Source organism: Garra rufa, chromosome 13 (genome assembly GCF_049309525.1).
Source record: "Garra rufa chromosome 13, GarRuf1.0, whole genome shotgun sequence".
NCBI classification, from domain to species: Eukaryota; Metazoa; Chordata; class Actinopteri; order Cypriniformes; family Cyprinidae; genus Garra; species Garra rufa.
In genome coordinates this window covers 6,563,919-6,582,702 of record NC_133373.1, presented here as the reverse complement: position 1 = coordinate 6,582,702, position 18,784 = coordinate 6,563,919, and the positions used below count along the sequence as shown (strand labels likewise).

Sequence of the window (18,784 nt, the reverse complement as noted above, 5' to 3'; positions counted from 1 at the left end):
TTGATTCAGATTGGAACTTTGGAGCAGCTTCTCGAATCTTTTGCTTTAGATCGGAACTTCTGAGCATTTATCGCGAATCATTTGATTCAGATCGAAACTTCAGAGCAGCTTCTCAAATCTTTTGCTTTAGATCGGAACTTCTGAGCATTTATCGCGAATCATTTGATTCAGATCGAAACTTCGGAGCAGCTTCTCAAATCTTTTGCTTTAGATCGGAACTTCTGAGCATGGATCGCGAATCATTTGATTCAAATCGGAATTTCAGAGCGGCTTCTCGAATCTTTTGCTTTAGATCAGAACTTCTGAGTGCAGATCACGAATCATTTGATTCAGATCGGAACTTCGCCGCGGCTTTTCAAAACATTTGCTTTAGATCAGACTTCTGAGTGCAGATCGCGAATCATTTGATTCAGAACGAAACTTCGGAGCGGCTTCTCGAATCTTTTGCTTTAGATTGGAACTTCTGAGTGCAGAGTGTGAATCATTTGATTCAGATTGGGATTTCGGAGCAGCTTCTTGAATCTTTTGCTTTAGATCAGAACTTCTGAGTGTGGATCCCAAATCATTTGATGATTCCCGAGTCCTGATCTGAAATGATGGTTCACAAATCATTATTCAAATTGGGACATTAGAACATAAATTGCCAACAATTCGATTCAGATTGGAACTTCAGAGTGGCTTTTTGAATCTTTCGCTTTAGTTTGGAACTTCTGAGTGCAGATTGTGAATCATTTGGTTCAGATTGGGGTTTCGTAGTGGCTTCTCGAATCTTTTGCTTTAGATCTGAACTTCTAAGCTTGGATCGCGAATCATTTGATTTAGATCGGAACTTTGGAGCGGCTTCTCAAATCTTTTGCTTTAGATCTGAACTTCTAAGCGTGTATCGCAAATAATTTGATTCAGATCAGGACTTTGGTATGGGTTCGCAAATCATTTGATTCAGTTTGGGACTTCGGAGCGCATTTAGCGAATCATTTGTTTCAGATCAGGATTTTGGGGCATTTTCACACATTTAATTTAGTTTTCTTAAGCAAATAAAAAATTAGAAAACAAAACCATTAAGGCAGTACAGTTAAAAAACCAAAAGAAAAAAGAAAAAGAAAGTATACACAAATACAAATCGCATAAGAAAATTTAGCATGTGTTGTATGCTTTGTAATGTATTTTTTAATGTATTTTAATGTATTTTTATTGATCTATTTATCTTTATTAGAATTTGAAAGATAAACCATTCTTTGATAAGTGAGATCTCTTGATCAAGTGAGATTGAAGTCCTTAAAATTCAGTAGTAGTATTTCATTTTACAGTATCTGTATGAACCCTGCAACATGGATTTGATTCCCAGGGAATACATAAGCTAATTAAACACATACCTAGAAAGTAAGTAACTTAGGATAAAAGCATCTGCATAAATGTAAATAAGGTGGTTTGGTAATTCTCTTAAAGGCCACAGCATGTATCCTGTCACTTCCTGCTGTGAGTTCCCTCTCTTCAATTACTGTTTGTTCATGAAGTTGATTTCTCATTTTCTTCACTTCTAACCTCTTGTGTCGTTTCTGCTCTGTGCTGTGCATATGTGTATGTGTGTGTGTGTGTGTGTGTCTCTCTTGTCTCTTTCCTGTCCCTGTACTTTGATGTTGTGGGATTTGTGGGGGGGGATCAGACGGAGTGAGAAAGCCTCCCGGCCCCTGGAAGGTCTCTGATTTAGACATCATAGTGGACTCGATTGCTCCGCCCCCTTCAGAGCCACGCCCAGGCCCTGGGGCTTCACCCTCAGTCACCTGCTCTGCGGCAGGGTCGGACGGCGCTTCTCGTGAGTGGGAAGGTGTCTGATAGAGGGCAGGAGGAACGGCCTATGAACCTTATTCAGTGTAGTGAGCAGGATCAAAGCAGTCATGCCAAGTCTTAGAGACTTGTTACAGTCACCCATATGATTCTTGCTTCCATTGAAGTTCAGAATGGTCCTTGGATCAGCTCAAAATTCATGCTGAAGAACGTGATCAAAAGGTTTGACACTAAATTGTGACGTTCGTGCAGCTTGATTGCTACCGTTATTAAAGCAAAAGAAGGACAAACCAATAATATAATTTTTTTAATTTAAACATTTTACTGCATTGTTATGCTGATAATATGGCTTACTGTCAGAAGTATGGATTGGTAATATTTAAAAATATATATATATGTACACTGTTGTTCAAAAGTTTGAGATCAAATATTTTTTGTTTTTTAAAGAAGTTTCTAATGCTTATCAATTATTTAATCAGAAAAAAATTTAGCATTTATTTATTTATTCAGCATTTATTTAGAGTAGACATATTTTGTAGCCATATAAACTACCATTTAAAGGTTTGTGGTCTGTAAATTTTTACTCTTTTTTTTTTAAGAAATTAATACTTTATTTCACCAATGTGTTAATTTGAAATAAAGTGATAGCAAAGACTTAAATTGTTAGAAAAGATTTATATATTAAATAAATGCACTTCTTTTTAACTTTCTGTCCATCAAAGAATCCTGAAAATAAAAATAACAGGTTCCAAAAAATATTAAGAAGCACAAGTGTTTCTAATATACATATACACTTTTTTTTTTAAAGTGCTGTATTTATTTTATTAAAAATGCAGAAAAAACTGTAATATTGTAAAGTATACTAAATATTATTACATTTTAAAATGTTATTTATTTACTCCAGTCTTCAGTGTCTGATGATCCTTCAGAAATCATTCTAATATGCGGATTTGTAATATTTAATGTATTAAATATGTAATGTAAAAGTATTTATTTGAAATAGAAATATTTTGTATCACCTTTTTCAATTTAATATGTGCTTACTGAATAAATATATTCACTTCTTTAAAAAAAAAAAACACTTTGAATGGCACTAATTTGTAATGAAAATATATATTCAAATTTAAAAATTCTAAGTAATTTAATTTTTCACTGATCTCAGACTTTGGACTCCATTGCATCTTGTTCTGATCAAATTGAAAACAAGTTCAGTTTGAGCATGTAAATCAAGAGCCTCTTTCCAAGGTTATTTCACGTTCTTCTAAGCAGTAGCTTAGAAGTAATTATGTTAAAGTGCATATCCACTTTTAAAAATTGCAGAGGGACAATTTTCCAGACAAAACATGGCTTAAGGCAAAAGTCAAAATTACACGTCTTTCACAAGCAACAGAACCTTAATGATATACTAAATCCATCTGTCTGGTCAATTACCTTCACCCCTGTTTATTTGCTCCTTACTGCAATTCAGTACGAGTCAAAAGCTGCTGATCCTGTCTTTTTGGATTATATGTGTATATGATTGTGTGTGTAAGAATGTAAGTGTATGTGTGCTAGTAAGTGAGAGTGTCTACTCTGATAAGGTTCACTGGGCTCTCTACTTCTTCCTCAGTACATTTAAACTCACTAAATTACTGGCTCCATTTCATCATTCTCTAACAAACACCTAACTTGTTGACTTTACACAAAATATACACATAATAGAAACAAAAATGAAAGAAGTTCACTTCCAGAACAAAAATTTACAGATAATGTACTCACCCCCTTGTCATCCAAGATGTTCATGTCTTTTTCTTCAGTCGTAAAGAAATTGTTTTTTGAGAAAAACATTTCAGGATTTCTCTCCATATAATGGACTTCTATGGTGCCTACGAGTTTGAACTCTCAAAATCATCGTACATCACTGTTTTACCTTTTTTTTTTTTGTAAAGGGCGTTTGATCTTATTTGCACTTGGTCAGTACTTCTGCAGCGATGTAGAATGATTTTGAAGTTAGAGGAGAAAATGAGATGGCAGTTTTTCAACCTTCCCTAACTGTCTTGAACTGGAATACACACAATACACGCAGAGTTAGACAAGATGAGCATTTGAGGTTAAAAAGTATATAAACTGTCAATTTAGTTTTAGAAAATAACTGACCATTTCGCTAGATAAGTCCCTTCTTTCTCGGCTGGGAGTCCTTTGAAGCTGCATTTAAACAGCATTTTGGAAGTTCAAACTCACAGGCACCATAGAAGTCCACTATTTGGAGAGAAATCCTGAAATGTTTTCCTCAAAAAACATAATTTTTTTTAAGACAGAAAGACATGAACATCTTTGATGACAAGGGAATAAATTATCTGTAAATTTTTGTTCTGAAAGTGAACTTCTCCTTTAAGTCTGTGGAGTGGTGGCTCAGTCAGTTTGCTTTTTCTTTCTTTGTTTGGCTTCAGTTTCATATGGACTGACTTTTAAACTGTGTTTAGGTCATCAAGATATTCAGTTGAATGCAGATTTGCAAAATCTCTTTGTAGAGCTGCATTATCTTGAAATGTAGGGTCATTTGAGTTGTTCTTGTAGATGTGAGGAGCCCCCTCTCTTTTCTACTCCAAAAAGCTTAGTTTTCACATGCAAGGCTGTTAATACTTCATGTCTTTTAACTCAAGAACATTCCTAGACATCTTTAGAAGTCATGTCTAGTATATTAGCAATGCAGTTCATCATGCTGACCTAATAATAAATGTTCTTGTGAGGGGTTCTGTCATGTCTGATCTTGTACTAATGCTTCCTTTCTTTCCATTTTCAGCAAATGACACCGGTTGGCCTACCCTCAACAAGAGCAACACATCAGTCAAACCACCTGACTGGAAGGAGTCTGGAACAGACACGACCACTAAAACAGCATCACCTGCAGGCACTCCTGGAGATAAGGTATGTCTGTCTAACTTACACCTCCGCACACAGATACATTGTCTTGTTATTTTACTGTAACTTCACAATATCTGTTTTAAATTCAGGATTCCACTAAAATGGGTTCAGCTCCTCCTCCCAATAAGCCCCAGCCTCCCCCATACGGAGCCCATACCAGCAACCACCCCCTCTCTTCTGCCAACTCGGGTTCCACCAGCTCTTTGGACCGACGCAAGGATGTTCCTCTCAGGCCGGTGCCCAGTCTACCCACCAATCCACCACCGCAGCCGGCCTGGCCCCGTGTTCCCCCTGCACCCACCGGCTCTTCCTCTCAGCAGATCCAGCAGCGCATTTCTGTGCCTCCCAGTCCCACCTTTCAGCCCAGTCCACCCTTTTTCCCCCCTGGTGAGAGGCCAGACCCTCCTCTGGCTGTAGCGGTAAGGCCGTTCATCCCAGATAAGGGCTCCAGACCGCAGTCACCCAGAAAAGGCCCAGCCACCATGAACTCAAGCTCCATCTACCACATGTACCTACAAAAAGCAGCTCCCAAGAGCTACCCTCTGAACGTCAAACCCGCAGTCAAAGCAGGTACACATCAGAAACAGTATTAAACTTCAACAATTGACTGTTTATAATGGCAGCTTGTGCTCACTTTTAGGGCAATCTTTTAACCTTTGTAACAGGGTGTTCACATCAGGGTTGGGTATTATGGAAAACAGTTTCTGCTCCTTTTTTTTCTCGGAATTGAGTGATATAAACTCACTTTTGCGAGTTATAAAGTCAATATTGCATGATATAAACTTACAGTTCTGACCTTTTTTCTAAGAATTGTGAAAAAACGTGCAGTTGCGAGAATAAATCTCAAACTCACAAATAAAGTTGCAATTCTAAGAAAACTTACAATTGTTTTTTTTTTCTCAGATTTGTCTCAAAATTGTCAAATCTCGCAATTCTGACTTTATAATGCAATTGCGAGTTAAGTCAGATTTTTGAGATGTTCTGAGAACATAGTTTTTTCCCCTCAGAACTGAATGCTATAACTTGCAATTGCGAGTTTATATCACTATTCTGAGAAATAGTCAGAATTCCTAAATGTAAACGTACAATTCAGACTTTTTTTCTCAGAATTGCGAGTTTATATTGCAATTCTGACCTTATAATGCAATTTCTTAAAGAATATAAACGGACAATTCTGAGAACATTGTTTTTCCCCTCTGAACTGAGCTTGCAATTGCGAGTTTATATCATGATTCTGAAAAAAAGAGTCAGAATTGCAAGATGTAAACTTGCAATTGCATGAAAAAATTTAGAATTGTGAGATAAAACGTTTGCAATTACCTTTTTTTTATTCAGTGGCAGAATTGAGTAGTGGGCTATTATAAATTAGGGATGTAACAATATCAAAATAAGTGATAATATCTCCAGTCCACAAGTCCACAATATGATATTTATTGCAATATTTAATTAAATGATTAAAATTATTAAATTAATAATTGGGGAAAAAATGTGTACATTTTGAAGTTAAATTATTCTATCTTACTCATTTAAACAGCTAGCCGTCAGCAGTTTGCACTGCACTTTTAAGCTTTTAAAATTTTAATTTGACAGAAACTACCATAAAGCTTGTATTTTGATGGAAAACTCCAGCTTCAGTGAAAACGGGCTTACAAAAACACATCTCACTACAAATCTAGTGAAATACTGTAATATTCTGCCACAAAATAATGCCTAACTAGTGACCGTAGCGTTCCCAAACGCGTGCCAAACTCAGCACATATAATAAACAAGTTCACTGCATTCATTGCAGACATTGTGCCAAAGCATTATGGCCCAAAACACAACTTTTAAGACCTTTTATGTTAGAATAAGGAGTTTAAATATATTTTAAAAACTACACTTTTTGGCTGTTGTACATATCGTGTCATATCGTCATGTGGCCAATATATTTATATTTTTATTTTTATTTATTTATTTATTGTGTGTATATATTTTAAATAACTGTGCAGTTCAACAGATATAATTATAAAATAATTAACATAACCAAAAACTGTACTATATATGTAATTTTTGGTGTAAAACTAATATAATGGTTACATGAAAACTATAGTATAGAAAAGTTCTACATGCGCCTATAAAGAAGTATGCCTATAAATTGATGAGCATAGAGTAAAAGGTTGCTCTTAGGGTTCTAGTATCTATTATTCATTCAGTATATAAATAAAAAATCTCTGTTTTTTACAGGCCATGTTCATACAGGATGTGTTTTGTGTTTTTAAAAACAGCTAGATGAGGTGCAACAGAATGCAGGTGTCTCACAATGCTTTTTAACTTGACGCAGCATCTTTAAAAATGCACCACTCATAGCAAGAATGACTAAAAAACAGCTAGAAACATTGCAGTGGTCAACAATGTCGTTTTAGCGCTTAGAAAAATAATAATAAAAAAAAAGATGCATTAATGTAAATAATGTGGTTTTTTTCTTGATTAAGTGTTAGTAGTGTGTTTGTGTGTGCAATGTAATTGAGTATTTTGTTCTTTTTCTCTGCAGTATATGGTAAGCCACTCCTGCCTCCCAGCTCTACGCCCCCTTCTCCCTTACCTTTCGGGGGCTCTGGGGCCTTTCCTGCCCTGCAGGGTCCAGGAGGAGACATGTTGGATGTTGAGTTTGACTTTGAGGGTCAAATCATGGGTGTTCCTGAGCCACCCCCACCCAACGTGGACCACATCCCGCGACCTCTCAGCCCCACTAAGCTCACACCCATGGTGCACTCCCCTATGCGCTACCAGAGCGATGCTGAGCTGGAGGTCTTGCGCAAGAAACTGGCCAATGCTCCACGACCGCTTAAGAAGCGCAGCTCGATTACGGAACCGGAGGGTCCTAATGGCCCCAACATCCAGAAACTTCTCTATCAGCGGTTCAACACCTTGGCTGGAGGGATGGAGGGAGGAATAGGTGGTGGAAGTGGAAGTGGAGTAGTGACTCCATTCTACCAGCCCTCAGTGGCCACAGGTGAAATGCTCTTTGATGCAGACAATGGGAATCCACCTCCAGAAACACCCGTCGTGCCCTCGGAGGGCGCTGTTGCTGAGGATGTTGTCCTGCAAGGTGATGCCAACGATAATGAGCCCCCAGAAGAAGCAGCTGAGATGATGACCCCTCCAGTGCCAGAACTGTCAGAAGATGATAACAATAATCCTGCAGAAACATTAGTGATTTTGCCGAGTCCTGTAGTCGAGGCCAGCACACCTGAAGAAGCAGACATCTGTCCCTCATCTCAGCCCACGGTCAGTCTACTGATACACAGCCTTACACAAACTAGATCTTAATCCATTTCTACATCAAATCACATGCGCAGTCTTTTAAATTAAATTTAATTAAATTTTAAATCCAGTCGATCTTTTAGAAAAGGAATAAACCACCCTTTTCAATCAGCTCAAATAAGTGTTTACATGAAGGCTTTTCAGTCTGACTGAGCTGTCAATCCGATTACTAATGGATTATTTGATTGCATATAAATGTAGCTGAACAGGCCAATTAGATTATATGTGACCCTGGAACACAAAAACAGCATGGGTATATTTGTAGCAATAGCCAAAAATACATGTATGGGTCAAAATTATAGATTTTTCTTTTATGCCAAAAATCATTAGAATATTAAGATCATGTTCCATGAAGATATTTTGTAAATTGCCATCCGTAAATATATCAAAACTAAATTTTTATTAGTAATATGCATTTCTAAGAACTTCATTTAGACAACTTTAAAGGTGATTATCTCAATATTTTGATTGTTTTGCACCCTTAGATTCCAGATATTGTCCTATCCTAACAAACCATACATCAATGGAAAGCTTATTTTTTTCAACTTTCAAATGATGTATAAATCTCAATTTCGAAAAATTGACTCTAAGACTGGTTTTGTGGTCCATGGTCACATATTGCTTGCAACAGTATATAGTTAGTCCTAAAGAACAGATCTAAACAGCAAATCCGATTGTGTGCAGTGTGAACAAAGCCTAATGGTCTATGTCCTCAACAGGGAAAACGCACTAACCTAAAGAAACCCGACTCAGAGCGGACGGGTCACGGCCTTAGAGTGAAGTTCAACCCACTCGCTCTGCTGCTGGATGCATCCCTGGAGGGCGAGTTTGACCTTGTACAAAGGATAATCTATGAGGTATGTATAGTAACACTATATATGTACACTAGGGGTGTCAAAATTAATCGTTTTTACGATGCATCGCGATGCAGACAAGGACGATTCGGTATCGGTTCAGTAATAGACCATAACCGGTTACTCAGTCCCAGTGCCAGAACACGCGACCCGCGGGGCTTGTATGATTTTCTGGGAAGGGGGGTTGGGCTAACGAGGGGAGTACTCCACATGAATAAAATAAGTCTTCAGATTTTAACTGAAAGGATTATCGCCACTTTCTTTCCACAGCGGTGCATTTAACGAACTAACAAACATCATTTATTTGGTTGAAAAGACGAACTGAGCGCGTCTATCTGGCTCAGCACCGTTTTCTTTAGCTATTTTACACAAATATAATGTTTTGTTGATATTGTGAGTGCACTTAATAATAGTAGTAGACCTTTTGCAGTTTTGAATGATGTATTATTCTTACCTTTATCAACAAAAATTGTGTATTTTAGGTTTCCACTGTTATTAAGAAAAAAATGAAAGTGATTGCTCTGGCGCTTCAATGTGCAGCTGCAAAGCCCGCTTTAACTCTCCGCGCAAACGATTGGATATGCGTCTAACCGCGCACATTTATCTAGGTTAAATGTTTAAATTAATATTCTGAAATGCATCAAGTGTTTTATGTCTATGGATTTTATTTAATGCAAGTCATGTTGGTTTGAGAAGGCTAAATTGATCAAACATGCTCAACTCATTGCCGCTGACAGCTTGGTCGTTAGGTCATTACTTTAAAAATCAAAAGCTTGAATTGATCAAACAGAAAATGTTCCAAACATATTTCTAAATTAACTTAAAAAGGGAACAAAACGAAATCTAGCCACTTTGCCATTAGAGTCCAAACTGAACTCTGTTAATGGCTGCAACACAAACTCTGTTCTGTCGGACAAAGATAGGGCTCAGGTCTGAGAGTCTCAGGCTGGGCTCGTGCTGGACTTTATTCGTTCCCTCGTTTCAATTAAATAAGATCTGAGCGGTAGAATCTCGGTTAAAATCGTATTCGGTTTAGTTTTTCACGTTTAAAACGACTATAGCGGCAGCTTTTATAGCAAAAGATATATTTCGCCACTGTTAAATATAATGGAGCCGTGATATAAGCTTCCCTCACGCTGACACTTTTCAGAAAAGATTAGGAACTCTACAACAAAACCAAAGCCCAGGTATTTACTTTTGTGTATTTGTTCTAAATGTTGCTGTTGTCTTCTGTGCCCAGTCTTTAGTTTTGTTTGATACATTCAAGAAGTGTTTTTCTTTGAGAAGGTAAGATTAAAGTTTCAGCTCATATATCTAACTGTTTGTATTTATTAACACAATTGTATATATTTGAAGTAAAATTGAAAAATGAGTATGTAGTGCATCGTCAATGCATCGTGATGCATCGAGATATTGTATTGAACCGAATCGATGACATGATAATCGTAACCGAACCGTAAGACCACTGTCGGTTCACACCCCTAATGTACACTAACAGTCGAAAGTTATTGAACAGTAAAATTTGTTTTTTTAAAAAGTATCTTCTGCTCCCCAAGCCTGTTTTTTGTCTTGTTTCCAGCCAAAATATAGAAAAACACACAAGTGTGTTTTTGCTTGAAACAATTAAAATAATCTTCTAATGGGGTAAGAAAAAAATACTAAGCAAAACCCTAATTTTGACTCTTTTTTTTTTTTCTGAAAACAAGAAAATAATTTTTACTGTCCTAATCCTTCTTGATTTAAGAATTTTTAGATATTTTGGCTGGAAACAAGAAAAGCATTTTTTTTGCAGTGCATTTATTTGATCCAAAATTTTTACTATTTAAAATAACACTTTTCTATTTGAATGTATTTTAAAATGTAATTTATTCCTGTGATTTCAAAGCTACATTTTTAGCATCATTACTCCAGTCACATGATCCTTCAGAAATCATTCTAATATTCTGATTTACTGCTCAAAAAAACGTTTATTATTGTTATTGCGATGTTGAAAACAGCTGAGTAGAATTTTTTCAGGTTTCTTTGATGAATAGAAAGTTCAAGAACAGCATTTATCTGAAATAGAAATCTTTCGTAACATTATAAATGTCTTCATCACTTTTGATAAATTTAAAGCATCCTTGCTAAATAAAAGTATTAATTTCTATAATTTCCCCCTAAAAAAGCTTTTGAATGGTATAGTGTATAACGTTACAAAAGATTTTTATTTCAGATAAATGATCTTAAAATCTTTCCATTCATCAAAGAATTATGAAAAAAAATTACTGCTGTTTTAAATGCACTAAAGACTGGAGAAATGAGGCTGAAAATTAAGCTTTGATCACAGGAATAAATACATTTTAAAATATATTCAAATAAAAAACGGTTATTTTAAATAGTAAGAATATTTCAAAATTGTACTGTTTTTGCTGTACTTAATAATTGCAGGCTTACAAACAAAAAAACAAAATCTTACTGTTTTATTTTGCCTGTTTTTATTAACAAACTCTGATTTAATTCCACTCATTTCATAGGTTGACAATCCCAGCACCCCTAATGATGAGGGAATCACACCCCTCCATAACTCAGTGTGTGCCGGACACCACCACATTGTCAAGTTCCTGCTGGACTTTGGTGTTAATGTGAATGCAGCTGACAGTGATGGCTGGTGAGGACACTTTGTTGGATCTGTTAGTGTGAAATAGATTGATCAGACTGTAACAGTAACTAACAGGTGTTGAGTAGACTGACTTCACTGACGTGTGTGTGTGTGTGTGTAGGACACCCTTGCATTGTGCCGCCTCCTGTAACAGTGTGCACCTGTGTAAGCTGCTGGTGGAGTCTGGTGCTGCCATCTTTGCCACCACTATCAGTGATGTGGAGACAGCAGCAGACAAATGTGAGGAGATGGAGGAGGGTTTCATACAGTGCTCACAGTTTCTCTATGGTAAGAGTGCCTTTCTTTTCTTTTGTGGGGTTCAGAATGATTATTTGTGACCCTGGACCACAAAACCAGTCATAAGGTTAAATTTGACAAAACTGAGATATATGCATCATATGAAAGTTCAATAAATAAGCTTTCTATTGATATATGGTTTGTTAGGATAGGACAATATTTGGCCGAGATACAACTTTTAAAGATCTGAAATCTGAGGGTGCAAAAAAATCTAAATACTGAGAAAATCACCTTTAAAGTTGTCCAAATTAAGTTCTTAACAATGCATATTACTAATCAAAAATTACATTTTGATACATTTATAGTAGGAATTTTGCAAAAAATCTTCATGGAACATGATCTTTACTCAATTTCCTAATGATTTTTGACATAAAAGAAAAATCAATAATTTTGACCCATACAATGTATTTTTGGCTATTGCTACAAATATACCCCAGCGACTTAAGACTGGTTTTGTGGTCCAGGGTCACATTTGTCCTCTCATACTATCCATTTTGAGAAAAATGTAATCTTATGAGAAAGTGAAGGCAGGTTTTTGGATCAAATCTAAATCTACAAAATTTTGAGACCCTGGTCTCACTTACTATATGAAAATCTCTGTATGACATGACAATATCAAACCAAATAGCGTATTTAAGGAAATTAAGAACAAAAGCACTTTTTACTAACACAAATATAGACACAAGTGGAAAAAAAGGGCTACAGATACAGATAATTTCTTTTGTTTACTGATGTTATAGATATGTTTGTAGAAAATGTCATTGAATGTTTTTGTGGTTCTCATTGCATTTACACAGCTTTAACCAGCAGATGTCCTCAGAGTACAGATTTTAGATTACTTAGAAACAGGAATCACTTGATTTAAAGAATTAAAAAGCCTCTCTTTTCCCATCACTACTTGCCCGTTATTAGGCGTTTAGGCATAATCAATGTCAGACTTCTCCAGAAGTTCCATTAACATATTAAAGAGTTAGTTGACACAAAAATTAAAATTCTGTCATTAATTACTCTCACTCATGTTGTTTTAAACCTGTTTGTTCAACTACAGAAGAAAAATTAAGATATTTTTGTTGAAATCTGAGAGCTTTCTGACCCTGCATAAACAGCAAGTCAACTGACACGTTCAAGACTCAGAAAGGTAGTAAGGACATTGTTAAAATGTGACATCAGTGGTTCAACCTTAAAGCTACGAGAACACTTTGTGCTAAAAGAAAAAAACCAACAACTTCATTTAACAATTTTTCTTTTCCGGAAGAGAAAAAATAAGATTTATCAATGTCCTTACTACCTTTCTGTGCCTTGAATGTGTCGGTTTATTGCTGTCAGTGCAGGGTCAGAAAGTTCATTTCAAAGTCAATTTCATCAAAAATATGTTAATTTGTGTTCTGAAGTTGAACGAAGGTCTTACAGGTTTGGAATGACATAAGGGTGAGTAATGAATGACAGAATTTTCATTTTTGGGTGAACTATCCCTTTAAGTACACTACCATTCAAAAGTTTTGGGTCAGTAAGATACAAACTTTACGGTACAAACTTTTATTTAGCAAGGACGTTCAATTTATGAAAAATTACAGTAAAGACATTCATAACTTCACAAAAAAATTTTTATTTCAAATAAATGCTGTTCTTTTAAACTCTCTATTCTGAAAAAAGTATCAGATTTTCTACATAAATATTAAGCAGCACAGCTGTTTTCAACGACAATAATAAGAAGTGTTTATTGAGCAGCCAATCAGCATGTTTAATGATTTCTGAAGGATCATATGACACTGAAGACTGGAGTTCAAAATTCAGCTTTACCATCACAGGAATAAATTTCATTTAAAAATAGATTAAGATAGAAAAAAATATGTTTTGATTTTATAAATACTTTAAAAATCTTACTGACCCAAACTTTTAAACAGTAATGTATGTTGGTCAGTAGTATCGCTCAGTATTCACCGATAAAATTAGTAGTGATGTAACGATATTATTAATATTGTAATATCGCGATAGCAAAATTGTGTTAATATTATCGTGGCCACATGACGATATGAAACGACAGGTCTTCCAGGCAAAAAGCTGGAACTTTTATGCTAACATAAAAGGTCTTTAAAGATGTTTTTTGATCATTATGTTTTGACACAGTATCTGTCAAATGAACTAAAACTGATATGGCTTTAACCCATTCATCAAGTCTGTTTTCGCTGCGCGTTTCAAAGCGAATCACACACTTTGTTCAGGTAATCAGCTCGTGATCCGCTGTTTTCTGCACCTCAGAACGGCTCAGTTCACAGTGAATGAATGCAGTGAACTCGTTTATTGCATGTGCTGTGAGTTTAGTGCATGTTTAGGAATGCAACTGCCACCAGTTATGCTATATTTTATGCTAAATTTTCGCAGCAGATACAGCATTTCACTAGATTTGTAGTGAGACATTTTTGTAAACCTGTTTTCACTAAAGCTGGAGGTTTCCATCAAAATAAAAGCTTGATGCAGCATGAATTGCTGACAGCTAGTGGTTTAAATGAGTAATGTTACTGCAGTCCAAAATCAAAATATCTCATTGAAGTGTAGAAATTAAGAAAGAAGTATTGTAATTTCCCTACTTTAGTGTAAAGCAAAAATAATACCTATGAAATACTCATTTTCATTTATTTTGCAGTGCAGTTTATTAATTATATGTGGCTATTACTATCATTGTTGTTGTTATTATTATTATGCTCTAATTTGTTTGGCTTCCTAAAACACCAGTGTGAATGGAAATTAGACTGAGACTGTATATCACAAATAAAAACAGGGTTGAGTCCGCTTTAAAGTTTAGGTACAAGTTAATTCACTGACTTTTTCCTGACTTCTGCTTTTTTAGTTAAGAACATGGGCTGGAGCTCTTAATTTTGAACTCTCAAAGTGCATTAGATTAGAAGAATTTAACTTGAAAATGTACAACATTATCATGGACTTCATATCACAGTATTATCATATCGTGATATTTTGATATTGTTACATCCCTAATAATAACAACTATTTTTTTGTGACCTTTTTCTGTCTTTGTGTTTACAGGTGTGCAGGAGAAGTTGGGAGTGATGAATAAGGGAGTCGTGTACGCACTGTGGGAGTATGAGGCTCAAAGCGCAGATGAGCTGTCCTTTCAGGAGGGTGACGCCATTACTGTCCTACGCAGGAAGGACGATACAGAAACAGATTGGTGGTGGAGTAAACTCAATGACAAAGAGGGCTATGTGCCACGAAATCTATTAGGGGTAGGTCTACACATGGGATACAGCAGTAATTATATATTAAAATGTAATTTAATTCATGAATTTTTAGCAGCTAGTGTTACATAATCCTTCAGAAATCACTCTAATATTATGAAATATTAAAAGTCATGTGTCTTGTTTTCTCTATAGCTTTATCCCAGAATAAAACCACGTCAGAGGTCTCTGGCGTAACTCTTTCCTGGGTGACTGACTGGACTGCACCATCTTTCACCTCTATGTGCCACATGGACCACAGAAGGGGTGAAGCTGCTAAACCCTGAACCTGGAGGCACAGTTAACCGCACTACTCAAACACACTCTCCAGCGAACACCAGGCCAAACAAGCAGCCTCAGGTTTCTCGCTCTGCCACCATTAGCTCTGCTACCAGGCCTCCGTATCTCCCACTCCACTGCTCATATCCTCTCTTGTATCCATGTAAAATGTATTATAGCCGTGCATCACACCTTGGGGATCAAGCACTAATCACTTTGACAGGAGCTTTTCTTCATTTGTAGTTGCTTTGCTGAGAAGACCAGGGCAGGCAGTGTTCGTTGTCAGAGAGAGATGGGATAAGGGAGAGCTGCATTTTAACTTGTGAATTTGAATCGCTCATCTACAAAAACGAGTGTATAACTGGAAGTATATGAGAGCAGAGAACAAATTATCCATAGTTTGCGTAGAACGATTTATTCTGATCTACGACTGAGGAATCCCATGTACCGATTATTCATAAAGGTGCATGTAAGTGAGAGTGTGAGATTTTATGTGTTATGAGTGATTTTTCACTGCAGTGAGCATCATACAAAAGTGTGAAGTGCGGAGAAGAGTTTTTCACAGCATAAGAGGACCTTCATTGTAAAATCAGTAAGTATTTAGCTTACACGAACTGACACTATGCGTTTTTTTAATGCTCTGATGAATTCAGCTGATTTTTTTTCTGCATCTACATTTATTTTAAGCTTTTTTGCTTTTAAATGTTTCTTTATATTATACCGGCCCATTCCACTCCACTCCAGTTTTTAGTCATGTGAAATGATTTTTATATTCTGCCGTTAAGGCAGTGAAGAGCTTTATTGTGGAGTTTAACCTTGTAAATACTGTGATGAGGACAGGAGAGGAGACATGCTTGACTCGATGCTGTTAGACTAAACTGCCCGTGTGGGCTTCTGTGAAATACAGTGACTCGCACCTTGTGTTCTATACATGTGCACAATAAAAAGAAATGAGTCGTAGCAAGAAAATCATGTCTGCTTTGTGTTCTACTCATTGCTCTCTCCCTCTGCTATTTTTTTGATAAACCAGTCTTAAATAGCATGGGTATATTTGTAGCAATAGCCAACAATAATACATTGTATGGGTCAGAACTGTTTTTTCATTTGTCAAAAATCATTAGGATTTTAAGTAAACATCATGTTATATTAAGATATTTTGTAAGTTTCCTACTGTAAATATATCAAAACTAAATTTTTAATTAGTAATATGCATTGCTAAGAACTTTTCTCAATATTTAAGTTTTTTTGCACCCTCAGATTTCAGATTTTTTAATAGTTGTAGCCAAATATTGTCCTATCCTAACAAACCATGCATCAATGGAAAGTTTATTTTAAAAAAAATAAATAAATAAAAAATGGCCCTTATGGCTGGTTTTGTGGCCCAAGGTCAATTGATTTTAACATTTGGTTCAAAACTCTTTTAGTGGCCTAAAATAAAGCCAATTGACAGCTGAGAGAAAGTATATTAAAGGTAAAATGAGATCAAAGTTGTTTTAGCTAAGAGCTAAGCACTATATTTGAGACACATCAAAACAGCTCTGCACTGAGGTAACACTATCGATCTCACTATTATAGAAATTCGGTTTATTTACAGCTATAGGGAAATAACGAGAAGAATAACTATGTGCAGTTAACGGTAAAACTGTTTACAAAAAGAAAAGGTAGATATAAAAAGAGAGACAGAAATGGAGATATATTTAGAGTAATGCTTTTTACTTATTTCTTGTAATGTCAGAGTCTGGAAACACACAATCCATCTAATCTTACAGAATTTGATGGTCAAAATATACTATTAAGATTCTTCACAGTGTATTTTAAACGGAATAACCAAAGATTTTCTGTTATTATTCATGTATATTAAAAAAAGTATTGAACCGTCGAGAGCCGCAGTTGTTATGTTGATACCTTAGCGACTTTAGCTACTTTTTCTTTCAAAAGCACCTAGCAACAAATAACGTTAGCTATTTTTAAGTGTAAGTTTACTAACAAAAAAAAAACTGTTTCACAGTGTTTTATAAAGAATTGGAAAACTATTTCTGTACTATTCTTCATAGCACTAACGTTAATAGGAAAGCAATCAAAACTGTCCGTTTGCGTTCCGTCTTCAAAATCTTTGAGTAAAGGTTATGCATCTCTTTGTAATTTATTTTATTTTTCATTTATTTGACTTTATAATATCTGTTGTATTTGTCTGTATTTCTTGTTTTAAGCATAAAAAAAATCGACCTTCAGCGACTTAAATTAACGTTAGTTTGCAACACTGGTCACGTGGTGCGTGTTACTTTTCTCTGCGCTGTCAGGCTTGGCCAATCACAGTGGTTTGTTATTACTGGACAAGGTTTTTATTTTACAGAGATTGTTGATGTTTCAATGTTGTTAGCGTTACCTAAATACTACAAATATACGGCTAAAAGAGTTTACCGTTGTACAAACGTCTCTGAAACAAATTAAGTTATTGAATTTCCTTCTTCGCCGTTCAAACGTGGACTAAACACCTGTGAACTACTATAATGACTGTTTGTAAGGTAAGTTGAACTAATGGTTTGCGCAAAATGGCCGTTTTCTCAGCTCAGAATTATGCTAGCATTAAAAAGAGAGCAAAACAAACGTAATAAATTACATAAGTATAGTTCTTTTGGATGTGTGTCCCATTATGGCCACTAGGTGACAGTACTAGACCGTTAAAATCAATCTTTAAACAACGCCTATGCTTTTATAAAAATTAATAGTCTACTTATATGAATACGCAGCAAATATAAAATACGAAGAGAACTACAGTCTCTTCGGGGAAAAACAAAGCCCTTGAGATTATGGTTTCTCTAAAGCAAATAATGACCTTGTTTGTCCACCTATAAAATAACCCTGAAGCACAGGGATTATCCTACAGATTGTAAACACCAAATTAAAAAGGTCTGTATATACAAAATAAGCCTCCAAAATAACAGCTTGAACACAATTTAAAAAAAAAAGAAAGAAAAAAAAAAAAAGGGCCTTTGTTTCTAGCAATTGGACAAATGCAGAACAGAAATAAACAAAGTGATGGATCGAAAGCCATAGCAAACAAAAGTAGTTGATCATTTAGCAATAACACATGCACACAGGAAACTCCATGGGCCAAAGAGACTTTATTTCTGGTGTTAAGCTCCATCTTCAACATTGCAGGACGTTTGCGATACAAAATCCTTCACACTGATGGAAGACTCGTCTAACTTTAGTGCCACTACCGTTTGGGTTGAGTGTATGTTCCTTGATGTAGATAAGATTATTGATACTGGAGGAAAGGAGGACTGGTGGAGGCAGGGAAGGAGTTAAGTTAGGAGTCACGAAGTGTTCACTTCTGCTCAGGCATGAGGTCGTCGATCGACTGGCCTGCCTCCAGGCGTTTCTCCATATCTACAAGCAGCTTAACTCCATCCACCACCATCTGAACCAACTCAACCTCAGAGAAGCCCAGGCGGTCTGCGTTGGAGATGTCAAAGACACCACCTACT

General features: G+C 35.9%; 2 protein-coding genes across 5 annotated transcripts in view; one reads left to right on the top strand and one right to left on the bottom strand.

Annotated features, from left to right (window-relative positions):
• ppp1r13bb (protein phosphatase 1, regulatory subunit 13Bb) overlaps positions 1-16,262 on the top strand; it is a 69,746-nt gene extending 53,484 nt beyond the window's left edge. For 3 of the 4 annotated variants that reach the window (XM_073853140.1, XM_073853143.1, XM_073853144.1), the window contains 9 exons: positions 1,664-1,813; positions 4,568-4,692; positions 4,779-5,259; positions 7,220-7,956; positions 8,712-8,849; positions 11,360-11,493; positions 11,606-11,772; positions 14,824-15,023; positions 15,171-16,262. In XM_073853140.1, coding sequence (XP_073709241.1) covers positions 1,664-1,813; positions 4,568-4,692; positions 4,779-5,259; positions 7,220-7,956; positions 8,712-8,849; positions 11,360-11,493; positions 11,606-11,772; positions 14,824-15,023; positions 15,171-15,212 — 2,174 coding nt within the window. In that variant the 3' untranslated portion in view covers positions 15,213-16,262. The remainder of the gene's footprint in view (positions 1-1,663; positions 1,814-4,567; positions 4,693-4,778; positions 5,260-7,219; positions 7,957-8,711; positions 8,850-11,359; positions 11,494-11,605; positions 11,773-14,823; positions 15,024-15,170) is intronic. The other variant, XM_073853142.1, reaches the window with a different exon arrangement.
• A 2,137-nt stretch (positions 16,263-18,399) lies between these two features.
• The window catches only part of ckbb (creatine kinase, brain b), a 6,189-nt gene continuing 5,804 nt past the window's right edge, over positions 18,400-18,784 (bottom strand). The window contains exon 8 of the mRNA XM_073852960.1: positions 18,400-18,784. This exon is cut by the window's right edge and continues 19 nt beyond it. Within this exon, the coding sequence (XP_073709061.1) occupies positions 18,625-18,784 (160 nt within the window). The 3' untranslated portion in view covers positions 18,400-18,624.